Genomic DNA, 18,073 nt, shown 5'->3' with positions numbered 1-18,073 from the left:
CCCCCCACCCTGCTGCTGTGACTCTAAGGCCCTTTGTCTCTCACTGCTTAGTCACCCCCTTTGTCCTCATCTCAGATGGGGGGTTGGAAAGGGGCAGTAAGAGTCCTCTGGTGATAGCTCCTCTTGCCCCTGCCCCTTCTGGCCTCCTGTCCTTTGTCTGACGCCCGCAGCCGCAGCCCCAACCCCCTCCAGAGTTAGGACCAGGGTCAGGGCATGTGGTGGGGCAAGAGGTAGGTCTGGCAGTGGTGGGCAGGTCCGGAAGTGGTGGGCACCGGGGCAGGTATTCGTGACCTGAGCAGGAAGGGAGGGGGGAAGGAAGCATTCTGGGAGACAGGAGGTGACAAGGCAGAGAGTGGGTAGAGGAATGGGGGTAGGGGCAGGTGATGTGCCTCTGGGAAAGGAAAGGGACCGCTGACTGCATTCTCTTTCCTGGGGATATCCTGGGGAAAGGAGTGGCCATAGCATTGAGTGGGCAGAGATTGCCCCTACTTCTGTACCCTTTACTTCCTTATTCGAGAGTCCACCCCCAAGACCTCTTTGCTGGGTTCTCTCCTGTCCAGAACCAAACCAAGGGAATCATTTGGCTGCCTTCTCCCACCACTACCTCCTCCTCCCCAGGCACTCTCCCCACCTCAGGCGCTGGCTTCCCGTTTCTCAGTACTCTAGTTTCCCTATATACACAGTGCATCCTCCACCTTCTTCTCCATGTCCCGTGGGGAATGAGAAATAAAAAATTACTAGATATTCCAGGAGCGACTGTGTTCTCAAGGGCAAGGTGGGACCAAAAGAGGGAGCCAGGTGGGGATTCCCTGGGATGGACTGACTTTGGGTGCATCTGGGTTTCTAGGAGGGCAAGTCTTTCTGTGCTGGGGGCTGGCTGACTTGAGGCTGGGGGAGGACTTGGGGCAGTTGGGAGTGGGTAGGAACAGGGCCAAGAGCCTGGGGGAAGCTACTGGGAGCTGGGCCAGGGAAATGGGGAGTCAGGAAGTGGGGAGGGGGAGCCCTGGGAGGAATGGAGGCGGATTGGCTGTTCTGGGCTCTGGAGGGGGTGGGTAGTGGTAACTCAGGAACAGGGAGCCTGAAGGAGAGGAGTTAAAGAAGAGGAGGTGCCACCCTGGATCCTCCTTCTATAAAGGAAACGTCATTAACCCCTCCTGCCTTCTCTGCTGCCTGCTCCATGTGTCCATTCTAAGCAGACCCATCCTGCCTTTGGGCAGTAAGCTCCCTCATCACTGTCTCCTCACCTACATACCCCATATCTCCGCAGCCTCTTCTCTCTCCCACTACTTGGTCCCATCCTGAGCCAAGTCCAGCCACCTCCTTTCTTTGTTCTGCTCTCTTGGTGCTTCCTTACCTGTTCCCCACGGTCTTTCCCTGGCAGTTCACTCAGTTGCCTCAGCTCTGGAAACCAGCCTCTAGGGGCAGAGGGCAGCACGAGGAAACCCTGAGAAAAGGGAGGCCATGCCAGATTCAAGAATGGGAGCGAGAAATCTCCCAGGACCGTGGCCTTTCTGTGCGTGTTGACCAGGCCCTTTCCCTGACTTCCTACCCCTCCTGGGGCTCTGTCCCACCAAAAAGGGAAAGAGACAGCTGAGAGCCGACTGTGGGTTTTGGGGAAAGGCTATGTCATCAGCTGGCCCAGTGCCTGTGATCCATCCGGCTGCTAGAGATTCCCCTCCCCTGGGCAAGTCCCATTTTTTTTTTTTTTAAAGGAAAACAAAAACTAGGATTTTTGGGAAGCAATGAGACACCCATCTGAGTCCTACCAACAGAGCTCCTGTCTGAATGGCTTATAGCTCAGCCAATCGCAGAAGCTCGGGATGCTTAAAAGAGCTGGCGCGGAGAGAGGCTGGGAAGAACCCACAGGGAGACCCACAGACACATAGACACGGGCGAGAGAGGAGGAGAGAGACAGAGACAAAGGCACAGCGGAAGGAGCCAGAGACAGGGCAGGCACAGAGGCAAAGCCAGATAGTCTGAGGGAGCCCAGAAGGAGAGGCCCGAGAAGCTGCAGAAGACACGGGCAGGGAAAGACAAAGACCTGGGAGAGGAGGGGGTGTGAGAGGAGAGTTTGGAGGAGCCAGGCCACTAGGCGCCTCTCCCAAGCCTAAGGGCCAAGTTTTCTCCATCTCCTCTGAAGGTCCCCAGCCCCTCTGAAAACTCTGCCTCTGACCCTGGCACAAGTCCGAGCCCCCAGGCTGCAGAGAGGAGCTTTCCAAAGCCAGGGCAGGGAGAACTCGGTGCCCAGACGGCCTCATTCACTCCCAGCTGCAGCGCCCGTGCCATGTCCCGGACGGACCGGCATCCCAGGAGGGGCTTGGCGGGGTGCTGGCCCGGGGGAGTCCAACCCCGCCTGCTGCTCCCCGCCGTGCCCATCTCCCGGCTGGTGGGGCAGCTGCTGCTGCTGCTGCTGCTGCCGCTGGTCTCCCTCCTGCCCTCAGCCCGGCCGGCCAGCCCCCTCCCCCGGGAGGAGGAGATCGTGTTTCCAGAGAAGCTCAATGGCAGCGTCCTGCCTGGTTTGGGCGCCCCTGCCAGGCTTCTGTACCGCTTGCCAGCCTTTGGGGAGACGCTGCTGCTAGAGCTGGAGCAGGACCCCGGCGTGCGGGTCGAGGGGCTGACGGTGCAGTACCTGGGCCAAGCCCCTGAGCTGCTGGGAGGGGCCGAGCCAGGCACCTACCTCACCGGCACCGTCAACGGAGATCCAGAGTCGGTAGCATCTCTGCACTGGGACGGGGGAGCCCTGTTAGGGGTGCTGCAGTATCGGGGGACCGAACTCCACATCCAGCCCCTGGAGGGAGGCACCCTTAACTCTGCCGGGGGGCCTGGGGCTCACATCCTCCGCCGGAAGAGTCCTGCCAGCGGCCAGGGCCCCATGTGCAACGTCAAGGCTCCTCCCGGGAATCCCAGCCCCAGCCCTCGAAGAGCCAAGGTAGGCAGCCCCGGAGTCTGTGTCCTGCAGCGTCCTCCCGCCATGTCTGTCCCACTGACCCCCATTCACCCTCTCTCCACCCACTTCCCCTGCTGGCCATTCTGCTTCTTCCCTGCCTTCTGTCTTCCTCTCCTCTTTCCGCTAGCCTCCTTTCTTGGGAAGGCTCTGGTTTCTCCCTGCCCCAGCCCTTCCCCTGGCCAGGCTGCTGACCCCGAGGAGGGTTCTCAGACATGGGTCAGAGACTCTGTGTTGGGGATGAGCACCCCTCTGCCCACCCCAGCCCTGCTTGGCCACGGCGTTCTCCCGGCACCATCTCCTGCCAGAAAGCTTTCCCAACAGCCCCCTGGGCCTTGACTCTTTTCTGTGCCCCAAATTTGATTTTCACCCCCACTGCCGGCTAAAGGAGTGAGGTTTAAAGCCCAAGGGATTGACCTCTGGCTTCTGGGGCTGCCTTCAAAATAGTTCTGGCAAATTGCAAAGTAGGGCAAAAGTGGACGGGGAGGAAAGGCATCCCGTACCTCCTCTGGTCAGTCCCCTTCCCACACTGTGGACTGACTGTAAGGCTGCCTGACACTCCATCCTTTCCCCCTTCCCACCCCCAGCCTCCCCCTTCTTCCCTCCCTCCCTCTCTCGCTTTAATCCAGACCAGCCGCTCTCCCTCCACACCCGCCACGCTGAGATCTGGCCCTGGCCCTAGCCGCTGACTGAATTGTTCCTCCAACCACACAGGGCCGACACGTTGCAGCCCGGCCCTCCAGCTCCGGTCCTGCAGGCCCCAGCGCACTCTGGCCTGGGGGACCCCAAAGCCCCTCCCAGAGGCAATCCCAGCTGCTTTTCACCCCTGGGGCTCAGCAGCCCTGGGACGTGGCATCCCCTTCCCTTCCCCTTCTCAGCACCAACAGCTGATTTCCTCTAGTTACCACAAAAGCCCTGGAACTTGGGGTTGGGGGAGGGCCCAACCAAGACCGGTCAGGAATCCCGCGGTGTATGTGCGGCCCAGCTGGCTCTGCTGAGTTCCAGACCCAGGAAGTAAGGGAGGGGAAAAGGAGCCATGGGTCTGGGAGGCTCTCTCAGGATGCTCCCCTCCTTTTTCCAATCCAGCGCTTTGCCTCGCTGAGTCGATTTGTGGAGACTCTGGTCGTGGCAGATGACAAGATGGCAGCATTTCACGGGGCAGGGCTGAAGCGCTACCTGCTGACCGTTATGGCCGCCGCAGCCAAGGCCTTCAAGCACCCGAGCATCCGCAACCCCGTCAGCTTGGTGGTGACTCGGCTCGTGATTCTCGGGCCGGGCGAGGAAGGGCCCCAAGTGGGGCCCAGTGCCGCCCAGACCCTGCGCAGCTTCTGCACCTGGCAGCGAGGACTCAACACCCCTGAGGACTCGGACCCAGACCACTTTGACACGGCCATTCTGTTCACCCGGCAGGTGAGGCCCCGATCAGCCCCGTGGGCCCCGCGCCACGGAGCTCCAAGAAGCCCCACGGGTACGCTGTGCTGGAAATGGTGCCCCTGGAGGTGTTCCACGGGGCATCCGGCCCCAGCCACGCTGCCAACGCCATCTGGGCCCTGGCGGCACTGGCTCCTCAAGGCCCAGGTCCCCACGAGGCTAGATCTCATCCCAGCGGACTCTGGCGTCTTGGCTCCTCATGCATCTTCTGTGATCCCTCTTCACAGGACCTGTGTGGGGTCTCTACTTGTGACACTCTGGGCATGGCTGATGTGGGCACTGTGTGTGACCCGGCTCGGAGCTGTGCTATTGTGGAGGATGATGGGCTCCAGTCGGCTTTCACTGCTGCTCATGAACTGGGTAAGGTGGGAGTGGGGCTGTGGGACAACCGGATGCGTGAGAGCTATCGGGTTGGGGCAAGGGGACAGTGGGCTCACTAGAAGGCAGATAGGGGGTCACAAAGTGGTGCTTCTTCCTCCCCAGGCCTAGGTCCAGGGCCATTATCTTTCTCTGCTGTGGGTGTAGACGTTCAGATTTTTCCATTAAATGAGATAGTGTGTGGAAACTTACTGTGAACTCTGTGTGTGTGCATGTGTGTGTGTGTTTGGGGAGGGCACATGATCGAAAGAGATGTTAGGGGCGCCTGGGTGGCTCAGCTGGTTAAGCGACTGCCTTCGGCTCAGGTCATGATCCTGGAGTCCCGGGATCGAGTCCCACATCGGGCTCCCTGCTCAGCGGGGAGGAGTCTGCTTCTCCCTCTGACCCTCTTCCCTCTCGTGCTCTCTATCTCTCATTCTCTCTCTCAAATAAATAAATAAAATCTTAAAAAAAAAAAAAGAAAGAGATGTTATTCGTAAGAGTCAGTGATGGAATGGGTGGGATCAGGGTTAGGAATGTTCGCTACAAGGAAAAGAGGGTCGGGAGGTGCCCTGAGTGCGTTTGGGGGGAAGGGGAGACAGAGCAGTGGGGGCTCCATATTGAGGAGCCCTAGCGCACCAGAAGGAAACTGGGGACAGTGTGGGATAGGGAATGGATCTGACCATCCACAGCTGCAACCAGATTATTATGGGCTTGAAGCCCCCTGAGGGCACAGAGATGGGACCCTGGGACCCTAACAAGGCCTCCGCTCTCACAGGTCACGTCTTCAACATGCTCCATGACAACTCAAAGCCATGTGTTGGTCTGAATGGGCCTGGGAGCACCTCCCGCCACGTCATGGCTCCTGTGATGGCTCACGTGGACCCCGAGGAGCCCTGGTCCCCCTGCAGTGCTCGCTTCATCACTGACTTCCTGGACAATGGCTATGGTAAGCAGATGGCATCCCCCTCTCCCTGTGCGGCGCTCCGTTCCTGCCCCCCCCCCCCCCCGCCCCGCACTCTACTCTCTCTTCTGCTGCATTCTGCATGGGCCAAACTGACTGCCTCAGATGAGTTTCCTCTGCAGTGTGGGATGGGGTGAGAAATGCTTCTGTCTTTGTGTGGTTCCCACTTCCTCTAGCATAAATAGCACAGCCAAGGGAGGCAAGTTTTGGTGTAGTAGAATGAGATCTGACCTTTTAAGGGTCAGAACTGTTCACACGAGGACGGGCTGGCTGTGAAGGGAGTGACTGCCTGTCACCGGAGGTGTGCAAGCCTGGCAGGGTGGCCACTTCTGGGCAGGGATGCTGAGACAAAGCAGGCTCAAGAGGTGTCTGTAGCCGGTTAGAACAGGTAGGAAGACTTAGCGCTTCGGGTTCTTACCCTGATTCTGTTCTTTAGACACGTGTAGATAGATGTGTGACTGTGAGTTTCTTCACGTCCGTGTGGCTGATCTGTAAAGCAAGCATGAAATGGTAACCACCTCGCAGGTGTTTGCCATGGTTAAATGAGAAAGGCTGGACAGGCATTTAGCCAACGCTCATCACATAATAAGCACCCAATAAATTGTACCTGCTACTTAAAGCTTTTTCCAGCCCCAGGATTTGGATTCCAGGATCCCATCAGGCCCCAGGGAGTCCAGACTCTCAGCTAGCAATCTAGACTCTTCCTCGGCCCGTGGCTGACTTCGTATCCCTACCTCCTCCCCAGGGCACTGTCTGTTAGACCAGCCAGCGGCCCCCCTGCCTCTGCCCATGACTTTCCCTGGCAAGGACTATGACGCCGATCGCCAGTGTCAGCTGACCTTCGGGCCCGACTCGCGCCACTGTCCACAGCTGCCGCCGCCCTGTGCCGCCCTCTGGTGCTCTGGCCACCTCAATGGCCACGCCATGTGCCAGACCAAGCATTCACCCTGGGCCGATGGTACCCCCTGCGGGCCGGCGCAGGCCTGCATGGGGGGCCGCTGCCTCCATGTGGACCAGCTTCAGGACTTCAATGTGAGATCCCGGGGCAGGGGTGGAGCGGAGGGCCCGGAGGAGAGGGGCTGGCCCTGGGCCCAGCAGAGAGTGTCTAGATGCCACCCTTCCGTTCTGTGTTTCTGCAGATCCCACAGGCTGGAGGCTGGGGCCCCTGGGGGTCATGGGGCGACTGCTCCCGGAGCTGCGGGGGCGGCGTCCAGTTCTCTTCCCGGGACTGCACGCGGCCGGTCCCCCGGAACGGTGGCAAGTACTGTGAGGGCCGCCGCACCCGCTTCCGTTCCTGCAACACCCAGGACTGCCCAAGTGGCTCAGGTGAGGAGTGGGAGGGACAGAAGCCATTAGGAGGGGGGGGTAGAGCAGGGACCGTCTGGTCCCTGGAGTGGGGCCGGGGAGGGGCCGGGGAGGGGAACTGTCCCTGCTGTTGAGGGGAGTAACTTCACCCTTTGGGAACCTTCTCTGGCAGTCTGGCTGTCTAGAGCTCTGAGGGGCTTAGGTGGAGGGGCTCACATGGGATGTTGGGAGGAAAGAGGACTCTGACTGGCCCTTTCCCCCTACAGCATTGACCTTCCGTGAGGAGCAATGTGCTGCTTACAACCACCGCACCGACCTCTTCAAGAGCTTCCCAGGGCCCATGGACTGGGTCCCTCGCTACGCGGGTGTGGCCCCCCGGGACCAGTGCAAGCTCACCTGCCAGGCCCGGGCCCTGGGCTACTACTATGTGCTGGAGCCACGGGTGAGGGCCAGATGCCCCCCCCCCCTCCCCGGCACCGTCTGTGCTCCCTCTCTCTCCCGAAGCCCCCTGCTCTCTGACGGCAAAGATCCTCCAAAGTAGCACCCTCGCTGGCCCTCCCGCAGCCGTGCCAGGCCCGCGCAGGGTCCACTCATACTTCTCTGGCCGCGGGTATTTGGAAAACAAGCCCCAGGGTCTGGATTAGTTGCCAGTCAGGCAGCTCCAGCCCTTCCCGTTTGCCTTGGGTTCTTTGTCTTTCTCTTCCCATCTCCCGGTTCCCATCTCTCTATTGCGTGAGAACGGACGTGGCCTTTTGGACAAGTCTTTGACCCCTTTCTGTGGGCTCCTCTATCACTTACAGGGGTGGCCTCGTTGGGCTCACGGGAGGCCGGCGCCTCACTGGACAGGCCTCTTGGAGACGGTGGCGCCCCTGCACTCCCTCTCTGGGATAGGGTGGGTTGTCGAAGGCAGAAGGAAGAACAAGCCCTCGCAGAATTGTTGGCCCTCCCCTGGGGAGCATTCTTACACGCCGGCCGCCCTCTAGCGTCCGTCTGGGTCGCTGCCATCGAGGTTCGGGGCGGGTGTGGAGACTCAGACCTGCTGTTTCCATCTTGCCAGCTGTCTCATCTTGGGGAGAGTCTCTTCATCTTTCTGAGCCACAGCTTTCCATCTCTAGGAACCTCAGAGAGTGGTTGTGAGATTTATATTCTAGTTCATAAAGCACTTAGCACAGTGCCTGATTCAGAGAGAGTGTTCTGAGAACAGTGGCTTTTCCAGTTACTATTGTTGTTAGGGTTACTACCCCTTCACACGGATGGGGCTCACTCCACGCCTAACCTTCATCCCCTCCCACCCGGCCTTTATGACGTCCCCTCCCTGGTGGGATATGGGTCTGGTCTGGCTCACCGACCCCTCCTGACTTAGGAAGAACCCTTGCATCGCTCCTTCTCTTGGCAGGTGGTAGATGGGACTCCCTGTTCCCCGGACAGCTCCTCGGTCTGTGTTCAGGGCCGCTGCATTCATGCTGGCTGTGACCGTGTCATTGGCTCCAAAAAGAAGTTTGACAAGTGCATGGTGTGCGGTGGGGATGGTTCCAGCTGCAGTAAACAGTCTGGCTCCTTCAGAAAATTCAGGTTCATTCTCTGTTGATTTCCTCCTCCCCGGCCCTGGGGGTATAGAGGTGAACTTGACACTGTCTCTCCTCTCAAAGAGCTTACAGTCTAGTCGGGGAGACAGATGAGTAACGAGTTCCAGCACAGTGTTCCACCTGTTCAACAGGTTTCAGCCTGGGGCTGCTGTGAGGGCCCTGGTGGGCATCAGGGAGGGCTTCCGGGGCAGGGGAGGACTTGCTCCTGGAGGGAGAGTGGGAATTGGACCGGCACCCACCAAAGAGGTGGGCTCAGAAGGGCACCCCAGTAAGGGGTCGAGAGGGGAGAGGGAGGAGGGTGCGTTGGCATGTAGCTCAGATCTAGGCTGGACACCTCACAAAGGTTTGGGGAGACAACTCTGCACACACAAACTCACACGTACAGTCATACAAACACAGCTCAGAAAGGCTGAGGGCATTCAGGAAGATGCTGAGCTCCCCATCTTCTCCTTCCTCTCAGGTACGGATACAACAACGTGGTCACTATCCCCGCGGGGGCCACGCATATCCTGGTCCGGCAGCAGGGGGCCCCTGGTGTCCGGAGCCTCTACCTGGCCCTGAAGCTTCCAGATGGCTCCCACGCCCTCAACGGTGAATACACACTGATGCCCTCGCCCACGGACGTGGTGCTGCCTGGGGCTGTCAGTCTCCGCTACAGCGGGGCCACTGCAGCCTCTGAGACACTGTCAGGCCACGGGCCACTGGCCCAGCCCTTAACGCTGCAGGTCCTGGTAGCCGGCAACCCCCAGAACGCTCGCCTGCGATACAGCTTCTTCGTGCCCCAGCCAGCCCCGTCCACACCGCGTCCCCCTCCCCAGGACTGGCTGCACCGCAAGGCACAGATTCTGGAGATCCTCCGGCGGCGCCCCTGGGCGGGCAGGAAATAACCTCATCATCCCCGCTGCCCTTTCTGGGCACCGGGGCCTCGGACTGAGTTGGCAGAAAGAGGGGCTTCTGCGGCTGCCTCATGCGGACACGTGGACACACGGACACAGTGGGGAGGGGCTGAGAGGATGTGGCGTGCCGTCCTCCCCGCCCTGATGTGCAGGCTGGCCCTGCCCTGGTTTCCTGCCCTGGACGGCAGGGACGGGTGGTGGAAGGAAGGGGCTGGGAGACCGTCCCCATCTACACTGCCCCCTCTGCCCTGCTGGTCACGGGAGGGAGGGGGAAGCCAGTGGGGGAGGAGCAGTTGTATTTATTTAGTATTTATTCACTTTTATTTAGCAGCAGGGAAGGGGATGAGGGCTAGGGTCCTGGGGAAACTGACTTCCATCCCTCATAACCCTCACCCTGGCTAGGAAGTCCAGGGTGGTGGTGATAGGCATAACTGGTGTGTGTGTGTGTGTGTGTGCGCGCGCGTGTATGCGTGTGCGTGCGCGTGCGCGTGTTCATGTTTGAGGTACATCCCGCCCTCGCTTTCCTCTCCCTGAATTCTATTTTCTGGGAAAGGAAGAGTCAAGGGTAGGATAGGCCTTCAGGGAGTAAGGGATTATCATATTTTTAAAATATATATTGACTTCTGCTATTTATGGGCGCTCCTTTTGGACTCAGACAGATGTGGGTTGCACCCTGGCTCCACATCTCTGAACATGAGTTTCCTCGTTTGCCAATAACAATACCTCCCTTGGAAATGTTGTGAGGCCTAAATAATGTAAATAAAGAACCACATAACGCCTGGCCCTGGGTCAGCGCCCAGCACGTTAGCACTAGGCCCGCCTCGCTGCCCTCTCCGCTGCCCCTGGGGTTTGCAGCGCCCCTGAAGGTGGAAAGCTCTCGCTAGCGGTGCCTGCCCTTGCCCCCAAGCCCAGTTCCTCTGGTTGGCACAACGCTGTCCTGGATTCTGAGGGACGATCAGAGAAAGGACAATTGCGTCCCTGATCGCCGGAGACCTCCAGTCAACGGAGATGTCATAAATACTCGGCTCCAAGCACAACTGATCAGAACAAGAAGGCGCAAAGAGAACAGGAACGGCTGTGTCCACGCCAACAGGCCCTTAGTAATGAGAGCTCTAGGGGGGCCCTGGGGCGTCGTCCTCGGTGGGGAGAGCGCTGGAGAGGGGAGCCCATGGGTCTGAGTCTGAGCCGGGGTTCAGTGTCTTATTAGCTGTGGTGTTGGCTAAGTCACTGATGCTGAGCCTTAGGTGGCTCATGTGTGTAAGGGGGCCAATGATGCCTGTCCCCACCAGCTTGTTCTGGGAACAAATGATACAATACTTTCAAAATAGTAAAGACTGAACCATGTGAGAGGTTATCCTATGACTACTGAGTGATTGGGACGGGGGCCCCCAGAATCAACCAGTGTGGACCCAGCAGACTTCTGTGCCGATGTGAGGTTAGACCGGGATCTAATGAAGAGGAGCAGGACCTGGGTGGGTGGGGGGCCGTCCAGGGGGCGAGAAGAATGGCGCGGAGGCCGGTCTCGGGTGACGGGCAGCCAGGCAGTAGCTGGAGGTAGCACACTTGACAGGCAGCAGGGCACGAGACACAGCTCTGCTTTTCCTTCTGAGCAGGTGACCGTCGCTTGGCAATCCTGCGTGTGTCGTGAAGGATGCGGGGTTGGGAAAGGGCGGCAGGTGGGTCCCGCGAGAACAACAGGCAGTCATGGGACTGCTGGGGACTGGGGAAGGGACTGAATATGGAGGTGAGGGAGGATCCGCGGGTAAAGAAGCCCCTGGGGTAGAGGGTGGAAGAGGGGAGGATGGGGGAGCTAGAGCCACTTCACTCACCTCCAAAGATTCTTGGGGTATGGAGCTGGGGCTGGGGCTTGAGGCCGGCCGTGGAGGTTGTGGTGGTTGTGTGCGCTCTGCTCACCGGGGCCAGGCTTTGCTCACCGAGGTCTGTCCCAGGCGGTGCCTCACACAGCGCCTTATACTTTCCGCCGCCCGGCTGGGCAGCGACAGGAACAGGGCTGGTCCCTTCTCTCCCTCCTGCGTGCCTGACCCCCCGCCGCTTGGCCCGGGGCTTTCCCTCCTGCGCTCCTACCAGCCAGCCTGGAGGAGATGTAACCGGGAGTCTGAGACAAGGTCTTCAACTGTCTCCTCTAGTTAGCAAAGCTGGAGCACCAACAGCATGTTTACAGATCTTAGTACCATGAGCTCATGGCGCAACAAGCCAAGCTCCGCACTAAGTACACGCAAGGTACAGACAATCAATGTGCGACTGGAGGAGCTGGCTGCGTCAGGGGAGGGGGCGTGCTGCGCCCCCACGAAGAGAAACAAGGGGATGGCACAAAGAACTGCATGGTGTGGCCGAGCCCGAGCCCAGGCTTGATGGCCACGAGGGTTAAGGAGGGTGAGTCGCAGCTGCGCTGAGGAACAGGTCATCCTGATGGCCTCCTCACCTTCCCGTCACACTCGTGGTAATACCCACCTCGTAAACCACTTTCGTGTGTATTATTTTATTTTTTTTTTAAAGATTTTATTTATTTATTTGAGAGAGAGAGAATGAGAGAGAAAGCACATGAGATGGGGGGAGGGTCAGAGGGAGAAGCAGACTCCCTGCCGAGCAGGGAGCCCGATGCGGGACTCGATCCCGGGACTCCAGGATCATGACCTGAGCCGAAGGTAATCGCTTAACCAACTGAGCCACCCAGGCGCCCTCGTGTGTATTATTTTAACCAGAGGCTCTTCACTCACTGAGTAGGGTTCTGATTGGCATAAAGAAGTTTTTCCCAGAAAGGGATTGAGCTTAGTGGCCACGTCGGTGATTGGGTGGGTGTGCGGAGGCATACTGTGAGAGAGGAGGACAGAGAGAGCTAGCTCCCCAAAGGGAAGTGACGGGCATCACAGCCCTCCCTCCCAGGCGAGGCCCGACCCCTTTCTGGAATGCCCTCCCCCATCCCACCCTTCCCATAGCCGGGCTGTAGACTCTGCCTAATATCCTGAACCCAAGCGTCCAACAAGTTCTTGCTAGGGATGAGGGGAATTCATACCTCCCTGCAAGAGCTACGATGAGCTCTCTCCCCAGTCTGCCTACTTGTTGCCTTCATGGCCCTGTGCTGGGGTGTAGGCATGTAATCAGGAGAAACCAGGAATAAGAGGAAGGAAGCAGGCATCGAGACAGTTCAAGTATCTGGTCTTAGAGGGGAAAGGAGGGAACAATGATGAGCTGAAGAAAGACCAGTCAGGGAGTGCCGGGGGCAGTGAGTGCCCTGTCCCTGGGGAAGTTCAAGCAGAGTTTGGACAACCATTTTATGGGATGGTAAGTGGTGTGTGTGTGTGTGTGTGTGTGTGTGTGTGTGTGTGTGTGTTTGGGGTGGGGGAAGTTGAACAATAACTCTGAGCCGAGCCGATTTCTTTAAGCTCTTTCTGCCCCTCAGATTCTCTGTGTCTGTGGTTAGAGCAGAGGAAATCTAGGCATTTGTCCAACCTCTATTTTTGTGGTGGGGGTGGGAAAGCCAGGTTTCGGGATGAGCTACTCGTGCACACCTCTACTCCATCCCTAGCCCCACTTCTTTAATCTCTACGTAGTATCACAGTGTTGTGTCTTCTGAAATACCAGGTTGACAGTAAGTGACAAATGCCAGCATCTCATTGGTCAGGGCTTGTGGGGGAAGAAGGGGGAAGAAAGTGGAATTCGATGTATTAATATTTTATTGGCTAAGAGAATGCTTCTGAACCAATTGAATATTTTCCCCATTGACTGTTGCTAGAAGGGAAGCCAAAATCATTGGCAACAAGACTTAAGCAGCTGACAGCTAAGGGAAACCACCAGTTCTAAAAATGTTCAGAGAAAGGCTGAGGGGAACAGGGTTGGGGGGGGACTGGGGGCTGAGAGCAACAATACTGAACAATTTCCCCAGAAAGGACCTTATATAGGGACAGGTCCAGAGTACTGAGTAGCCTTAGGAAGGAAAGGGAGGGGATGGAGTTCATTTAAGGCATCCCTCACAGTCTTTGGGAAACCAGCAAGAGGACTTAACCAACCCAGTAATAGACAAGTACACAGTGACGCACTTGGACATACACCTGTCCAACTTCACCAAGATACACCAGCACATTCTCTTGATAAGGTAATAAGCATTGAGAAGCTGAAAATATGAGAATTTGGGCCCGAAAATGGGTCAGAGGAAAATATATTAATTGACCTAGTTTCCCAAAGAGAATTGACTGTTTACCGCATTTGTTTGTTCACTAGATAAAGCCATTGGGTTATACACTGGAATCAAACCATGCTCTCACAGCTTCGGGAAAGGACACAGATTTTTGGAGGCAGACTCAATCTAAGCTTTGCTACTTACACGTAATGATGTGATCTTAAGTTACTTGATCTCTGGGAGCCATGGTTTCTTTATCTGTAAAATGGGTATTACTACCACCTGCCTTATGGTGAGGTTGTCGGAACTTAAGAATATAATGGCGTAAATGCTTGGCCCCGTGTCTGGCTTCTAGTAAGTGTCACTACATGCTGACTGTCTTCCCCTCAGATCTCTTCCTTTGCCATTCCCCCTTCCCACTCCTGCATTAGCATCAGAAAATAATTCTACCAAGGAACTGTCTAGGTCAGATCTAAGATGGGCTATTTTGTCGAATTTATGCTAAAAGGTCTCTCGGTTACATTCAGGGGACGATAAAAGGGAAGACGTGGTCCCTGTTCTCAGAGTTCACAGTCTGGTGGCTGAGACCAAAATGCCAGACCAGTGTGACAGATGTCATGAGAGATGAGGGGCGCCTAGCACAGAATATGGGGACACAGAAGGATTCTTGGAGGAGGTATCTGCCTCCCCTTCTAGAAATAGGCTGTAAGACCGCAGGGCCCCTAAGGAGAGTGGGATGACAAAGGAGGAGGAAAGAATTTCTGCTTGCTAAGTCGGCTCCAGGGTTCTTCTCTGTTATGCAAAACCAAGGAGACCCTAAAGTGAACAGACTTGAAGCTGGAGGATAATATTGTAAGGAGCCAAGTAAGGTTGGAAGGGAGAGTTTTGGGGAGAAGCTACCATCTCAGGGGACAATGTTGAACGGGGGAGAGGGTTTTAAAGACATTGGGCCATGCATTAAATGTGCTCCCGCTCCATGCTCTCCTCCGATGTTTCCTTGAGAAACCAGAGATTTAAATCATTCTGAAGCAGTTTTGAGTCCTAGACTGGGTTTCTTCTATTGCATTGCGTGTCATGACTGGGCCATTAGAAGCCCCAGAATTTATTCAGAACATATAAAGACAGGATACTGTGGTAAAAAAAAAAAACAAAACAAAACAAAACAAAAAACAGCACATTAGAATCGAAGCTTAAGGAGATGTAGCAGTTCTGGGTGATGACTAAGTCCAAAGAGTGGCCAGGGTGAGACGGAGTGGAGGTGCGAGTTCTTGAAAACATGAAGCTTATAAAATGAATGCAGGACAATTGTAGCACATGGCAGGCAGAGAGCTGGGATAGAAGATGAAGGTAAGGGGGTGCCGGGGTGCTAAGTCAGTTAGACGTCTGACTCTTGATTTTGGCTCAGATCATGATCTCAGGGTCATGGGATCCAGGCCTGAGTCAGGCTCCATGTTCCTGCCTGGAATTCTCTCTCTCCCTCTCCCTCTGCACCCCCCTCCCCCCAAAAAACTCCCAATAAATAAATAAATGAATAAAATCTTAAAAAAGAAAAAAGAAGATGAAGGTCAGTTTTACAGAACTGAACACCATGGAGGAACAGAGGTCCTCGGGGAGAACCACATTTCCACTTTCTTTTCTTTTTTTTAAGATTTATTTACTTATTTTAGAGAAAGAGAGTGGAGAGAGGTGCAGAGGGAGAGGGAGAAGAAGAGAATCTCCAGCAGTCTCCCCGCTGAGTGCAGAGCCAGACACGTGGGGCTCGATCCCACCACCCGGAGATCAACATGATCTGAGCCAAAATTCAGAGTCAGACTCTGAACCGACTGAACCATCTATGTGCCCCTCCATTTTCCATATGTTTGTCTTTTCTACTACCCAGTGAGCTCCTTAAAATATCAGAGCTTTTACTTGGCTCCTACTTTGTGCTCAAAATTCAGATATACTGAATATCTAACTTCTGCCCTCACTGTCCCATAGTTCTAATTATCACAAACCCCCCTTTATGTGGGGTTCATTTTATAGATGAAACCCAGAAAGTGTATTGTTCAACATCACACAGCCAGTGGGGTTCAGAGCCAATTATACTGAAACCCAGTATTGTCTCATTTTGAGCCTCCACAGGTATCTCGAACTCATTAAGTCCAAAGTTTAACTTGTCATCTCTACTGTTTCACCCATATGTGTCTCTTCTAAGTTTTGTTTCTTACTGAAAGGAGCCGCCATCCACCCAGTGGCCCGCATTAGGAATCGGGGAGTCCTCTGACTCCCTGAGTAGGCACATCCATGCAATCACCAAGCCCTACTGGCCTTGTAAAGTCCTCAAAGACAACCTCTTCCCTCTATTCCCACTGATTTTGCTTGTTTTTTTTTTTTTAAGATTTTATTCATTTATTTGACAGAGAGAGCTCGAGCAGAGGGAGAGGGAGAAGCAGGCTCCCTGCTGAGCAGGGAACCCCATGGGGGCTTGATCCCAGGACCCTGGGATCATGACCTGAGCAGAAGGCAGAAGCTTAATCAACTGAGCCACCTAGGCGCCCCCCCCCTCCACTGATATTGCCTTATTTTGCATGAGCCTCACCTCACTCCTGGATTTCTGCAGTGACCTCTGAAATGGTGTTCCTGCATCCAGTCTTGACCACTCCGGTGAATGCTCTGTGTTTCCACCGGAGTGAACTTCCTAAAGTTCTGACAGTAGCACTCTCTGTTTAGAGCACTTTCCCCGCCTTCCTCTTCCCCCAGGATAAAACCCATTCTTTTTAACTAGTTTATGGAGACTTTTACTACCTGGCACCTGTTCACCTCTTCTGACTCCTGGCTCACCATGCCCTTCACCCGACTGGCTAGCCTTACTGATCCATTTTTAATTTCCCAAACTCCCTCCTTTCTTCTCATTTTTAGACTTTTGCACTTATGGTTTCCTGTGTCCAGAACGCTAGACAGCTATTAAAATACAATGTTCTGGGGCGCCAGGGTGGCTCAGGTATTTAAGCGTCTGCCTTAGGCTCACAGTCATGAGATCAGGGTCCTGGGATCCCTGCTCTGTAAGCAGTCTGCTTCTCCCTCTCCCTCTGCCCCTCTCCCTGCTCGTGCTCTCTCTGTCTCAAATAAATAAATAAAATCTTAAAAACATATAAAACACAATGTTCAGAAAAAGGTGAAGTTATGACTCTCCCACTGCTGAAGAGATAATTATTCTGACACTTGTTCAAGAGGTAAGGAAGACTTTTTTTTCAGCATGATTGCAGTAAGTGTGAAGACTATCCCAACCGGAGAGAGGTGGAACTTGACTCTGAATACAGTCAGGACGAGGGGATATGTATAGGGTCAGTGGATGATTACATCAGGGATGAGGAGATTCTGGCTAAACTGATTCAGCAGAATTCTTCCTGAAAGTGGCCAGTGGTCCAAGGATGAGGCTTATTTGAAAAGAAGCCTGAGAGGAGCCAGTCTAAAGTTTGGCCAAGGACAGAGTTATTGTCAATACCCAAATAAAAATGAACGTGTGGGGCGCCTGGGTGGCTCAGTTGGTTAGGCGACTGCCTTCGGCTCAGGTCATGATCCTGGAGTCCCGGGATCGAGTCCCACATCGGACTCCCTGCTCGGCAGGGAGTCTGCTTCTCCCTCTGACCCTCTTCCCTCTCATGCTCTCTATCTCTCATTCTCTCTCTCTCTCAAATAAATAAATAAAATCTTTAAAAAAAAATGAACGTGTGTTACAGATTTTATTTAACTCACATGGGAACTGACAGATGTGTGTTCTAAAGAAAAGATTCTCAGCAGCTGTACTCTCAGTTTCAAAGGGAAAAAAGCACTTTATTGATATTATAAAAATCTAAAAGAAACTGAAGAAGAGGAAAATCTGCGCATGGATGAAGGCAATCGAATCGAGTACTTACAACATCCAACCTCATCAGCGGGTAGGGAAGCCCCCATGGAGTCAGCCAAAATGGAAGGCCGATGGAGAGAGGCCTCTCCAGGTGAGACTTCCAACTGACCATCCCTATAAGGGCCGTACTTGTAGGGCAAATGCTGGGGTCTGAAGTTCAACATTTGTTTGCCTATGTGCAGTTTGGAGCTAGCTGCATTCCTATGTTATCTTGTCTTTACATATTCAAGGAGCCTGGGCTAGGTGTGTTTGCCTCCCCTCCCGGATTCCATTCTGGGGAGCCAGCCCAGCCTGGAGACGGTGGGGCTGTAGGCAAATTTTATAGCTCTTGGCGCCCAGACCAGAAGGGCCAGTTCTGACCTGGAGGCCAGTTAATGTCAATTAACCAGGCTCCTTGGGTCACTTACGTCTCACAGACAACATTCTTTAGCTTGCCTGCCAATGTGCGGGTGGGGTGGTTGGTTATGCAGGACAAATCACAGAAACCTCTGTCCATTCAACGCAATGTAATACCTAGTTTAAAAGAAATCTAAAGAACACACGTTTACAGATCAGGAACACAGAAA

General features: G+C 55.1%; 1 protein-coding gene across 1 annotated transcript; it reads left to right on the top strand.

The window, feature by feature from the left end:
• Positions 1-1,884: 1,884 nt before the first annotated feature.
• ADAMTS4 (ADAM metallopeptidase with thrombospondin type 1 motif 4) lies at positions 1,885-10,830 on the top strand. Its single transcript, XM_025860753.2, has 9 exons — positions 1,885-2,929; positions 4,031-4,354; positions 4,603-4,735; positions 5,511-5,681; positions 6,442-6,728; positions 6,836-7,022; positions 7,268-7,443; positions 8,398-8,573; positions 9,048-10,830. The coding sequence occupies exons 1-9, from the start codon at positions 2,285-2,287 to the stop codon at positions 9,472-9,474; spliced, it is 2,526 nt and encodes an 841-aa protein (XP_025716538.1). The 5' UTR covers positions 1,885-2,284; the 3' UTR covers positions 9,475-10,830.
• The last annotated feature ends 7,243 nt before the right edge of the window (positions 10,831-18,073 follow it).

This window comes from Callorhinus ursinus, unplaced genomic scaffold (assembly GCF_003265705.2).
Source record: "Callorhinus ursinus isolate GAN/ISIS: 27379988/994484 unplaced genomic scaffold, GSC_fseal_2.0 scaffold88, whole genome shotgun sequence".
Lineage (NCBI taxonomy): Eukaryota > Metazoa > Chordata > Mammalia > Carnivora > Otariidae > Callorhinus > Callorhinus ursinus.
This window is presented reverse-complemented; position numbering and strand designations above follow the sequence as displayed.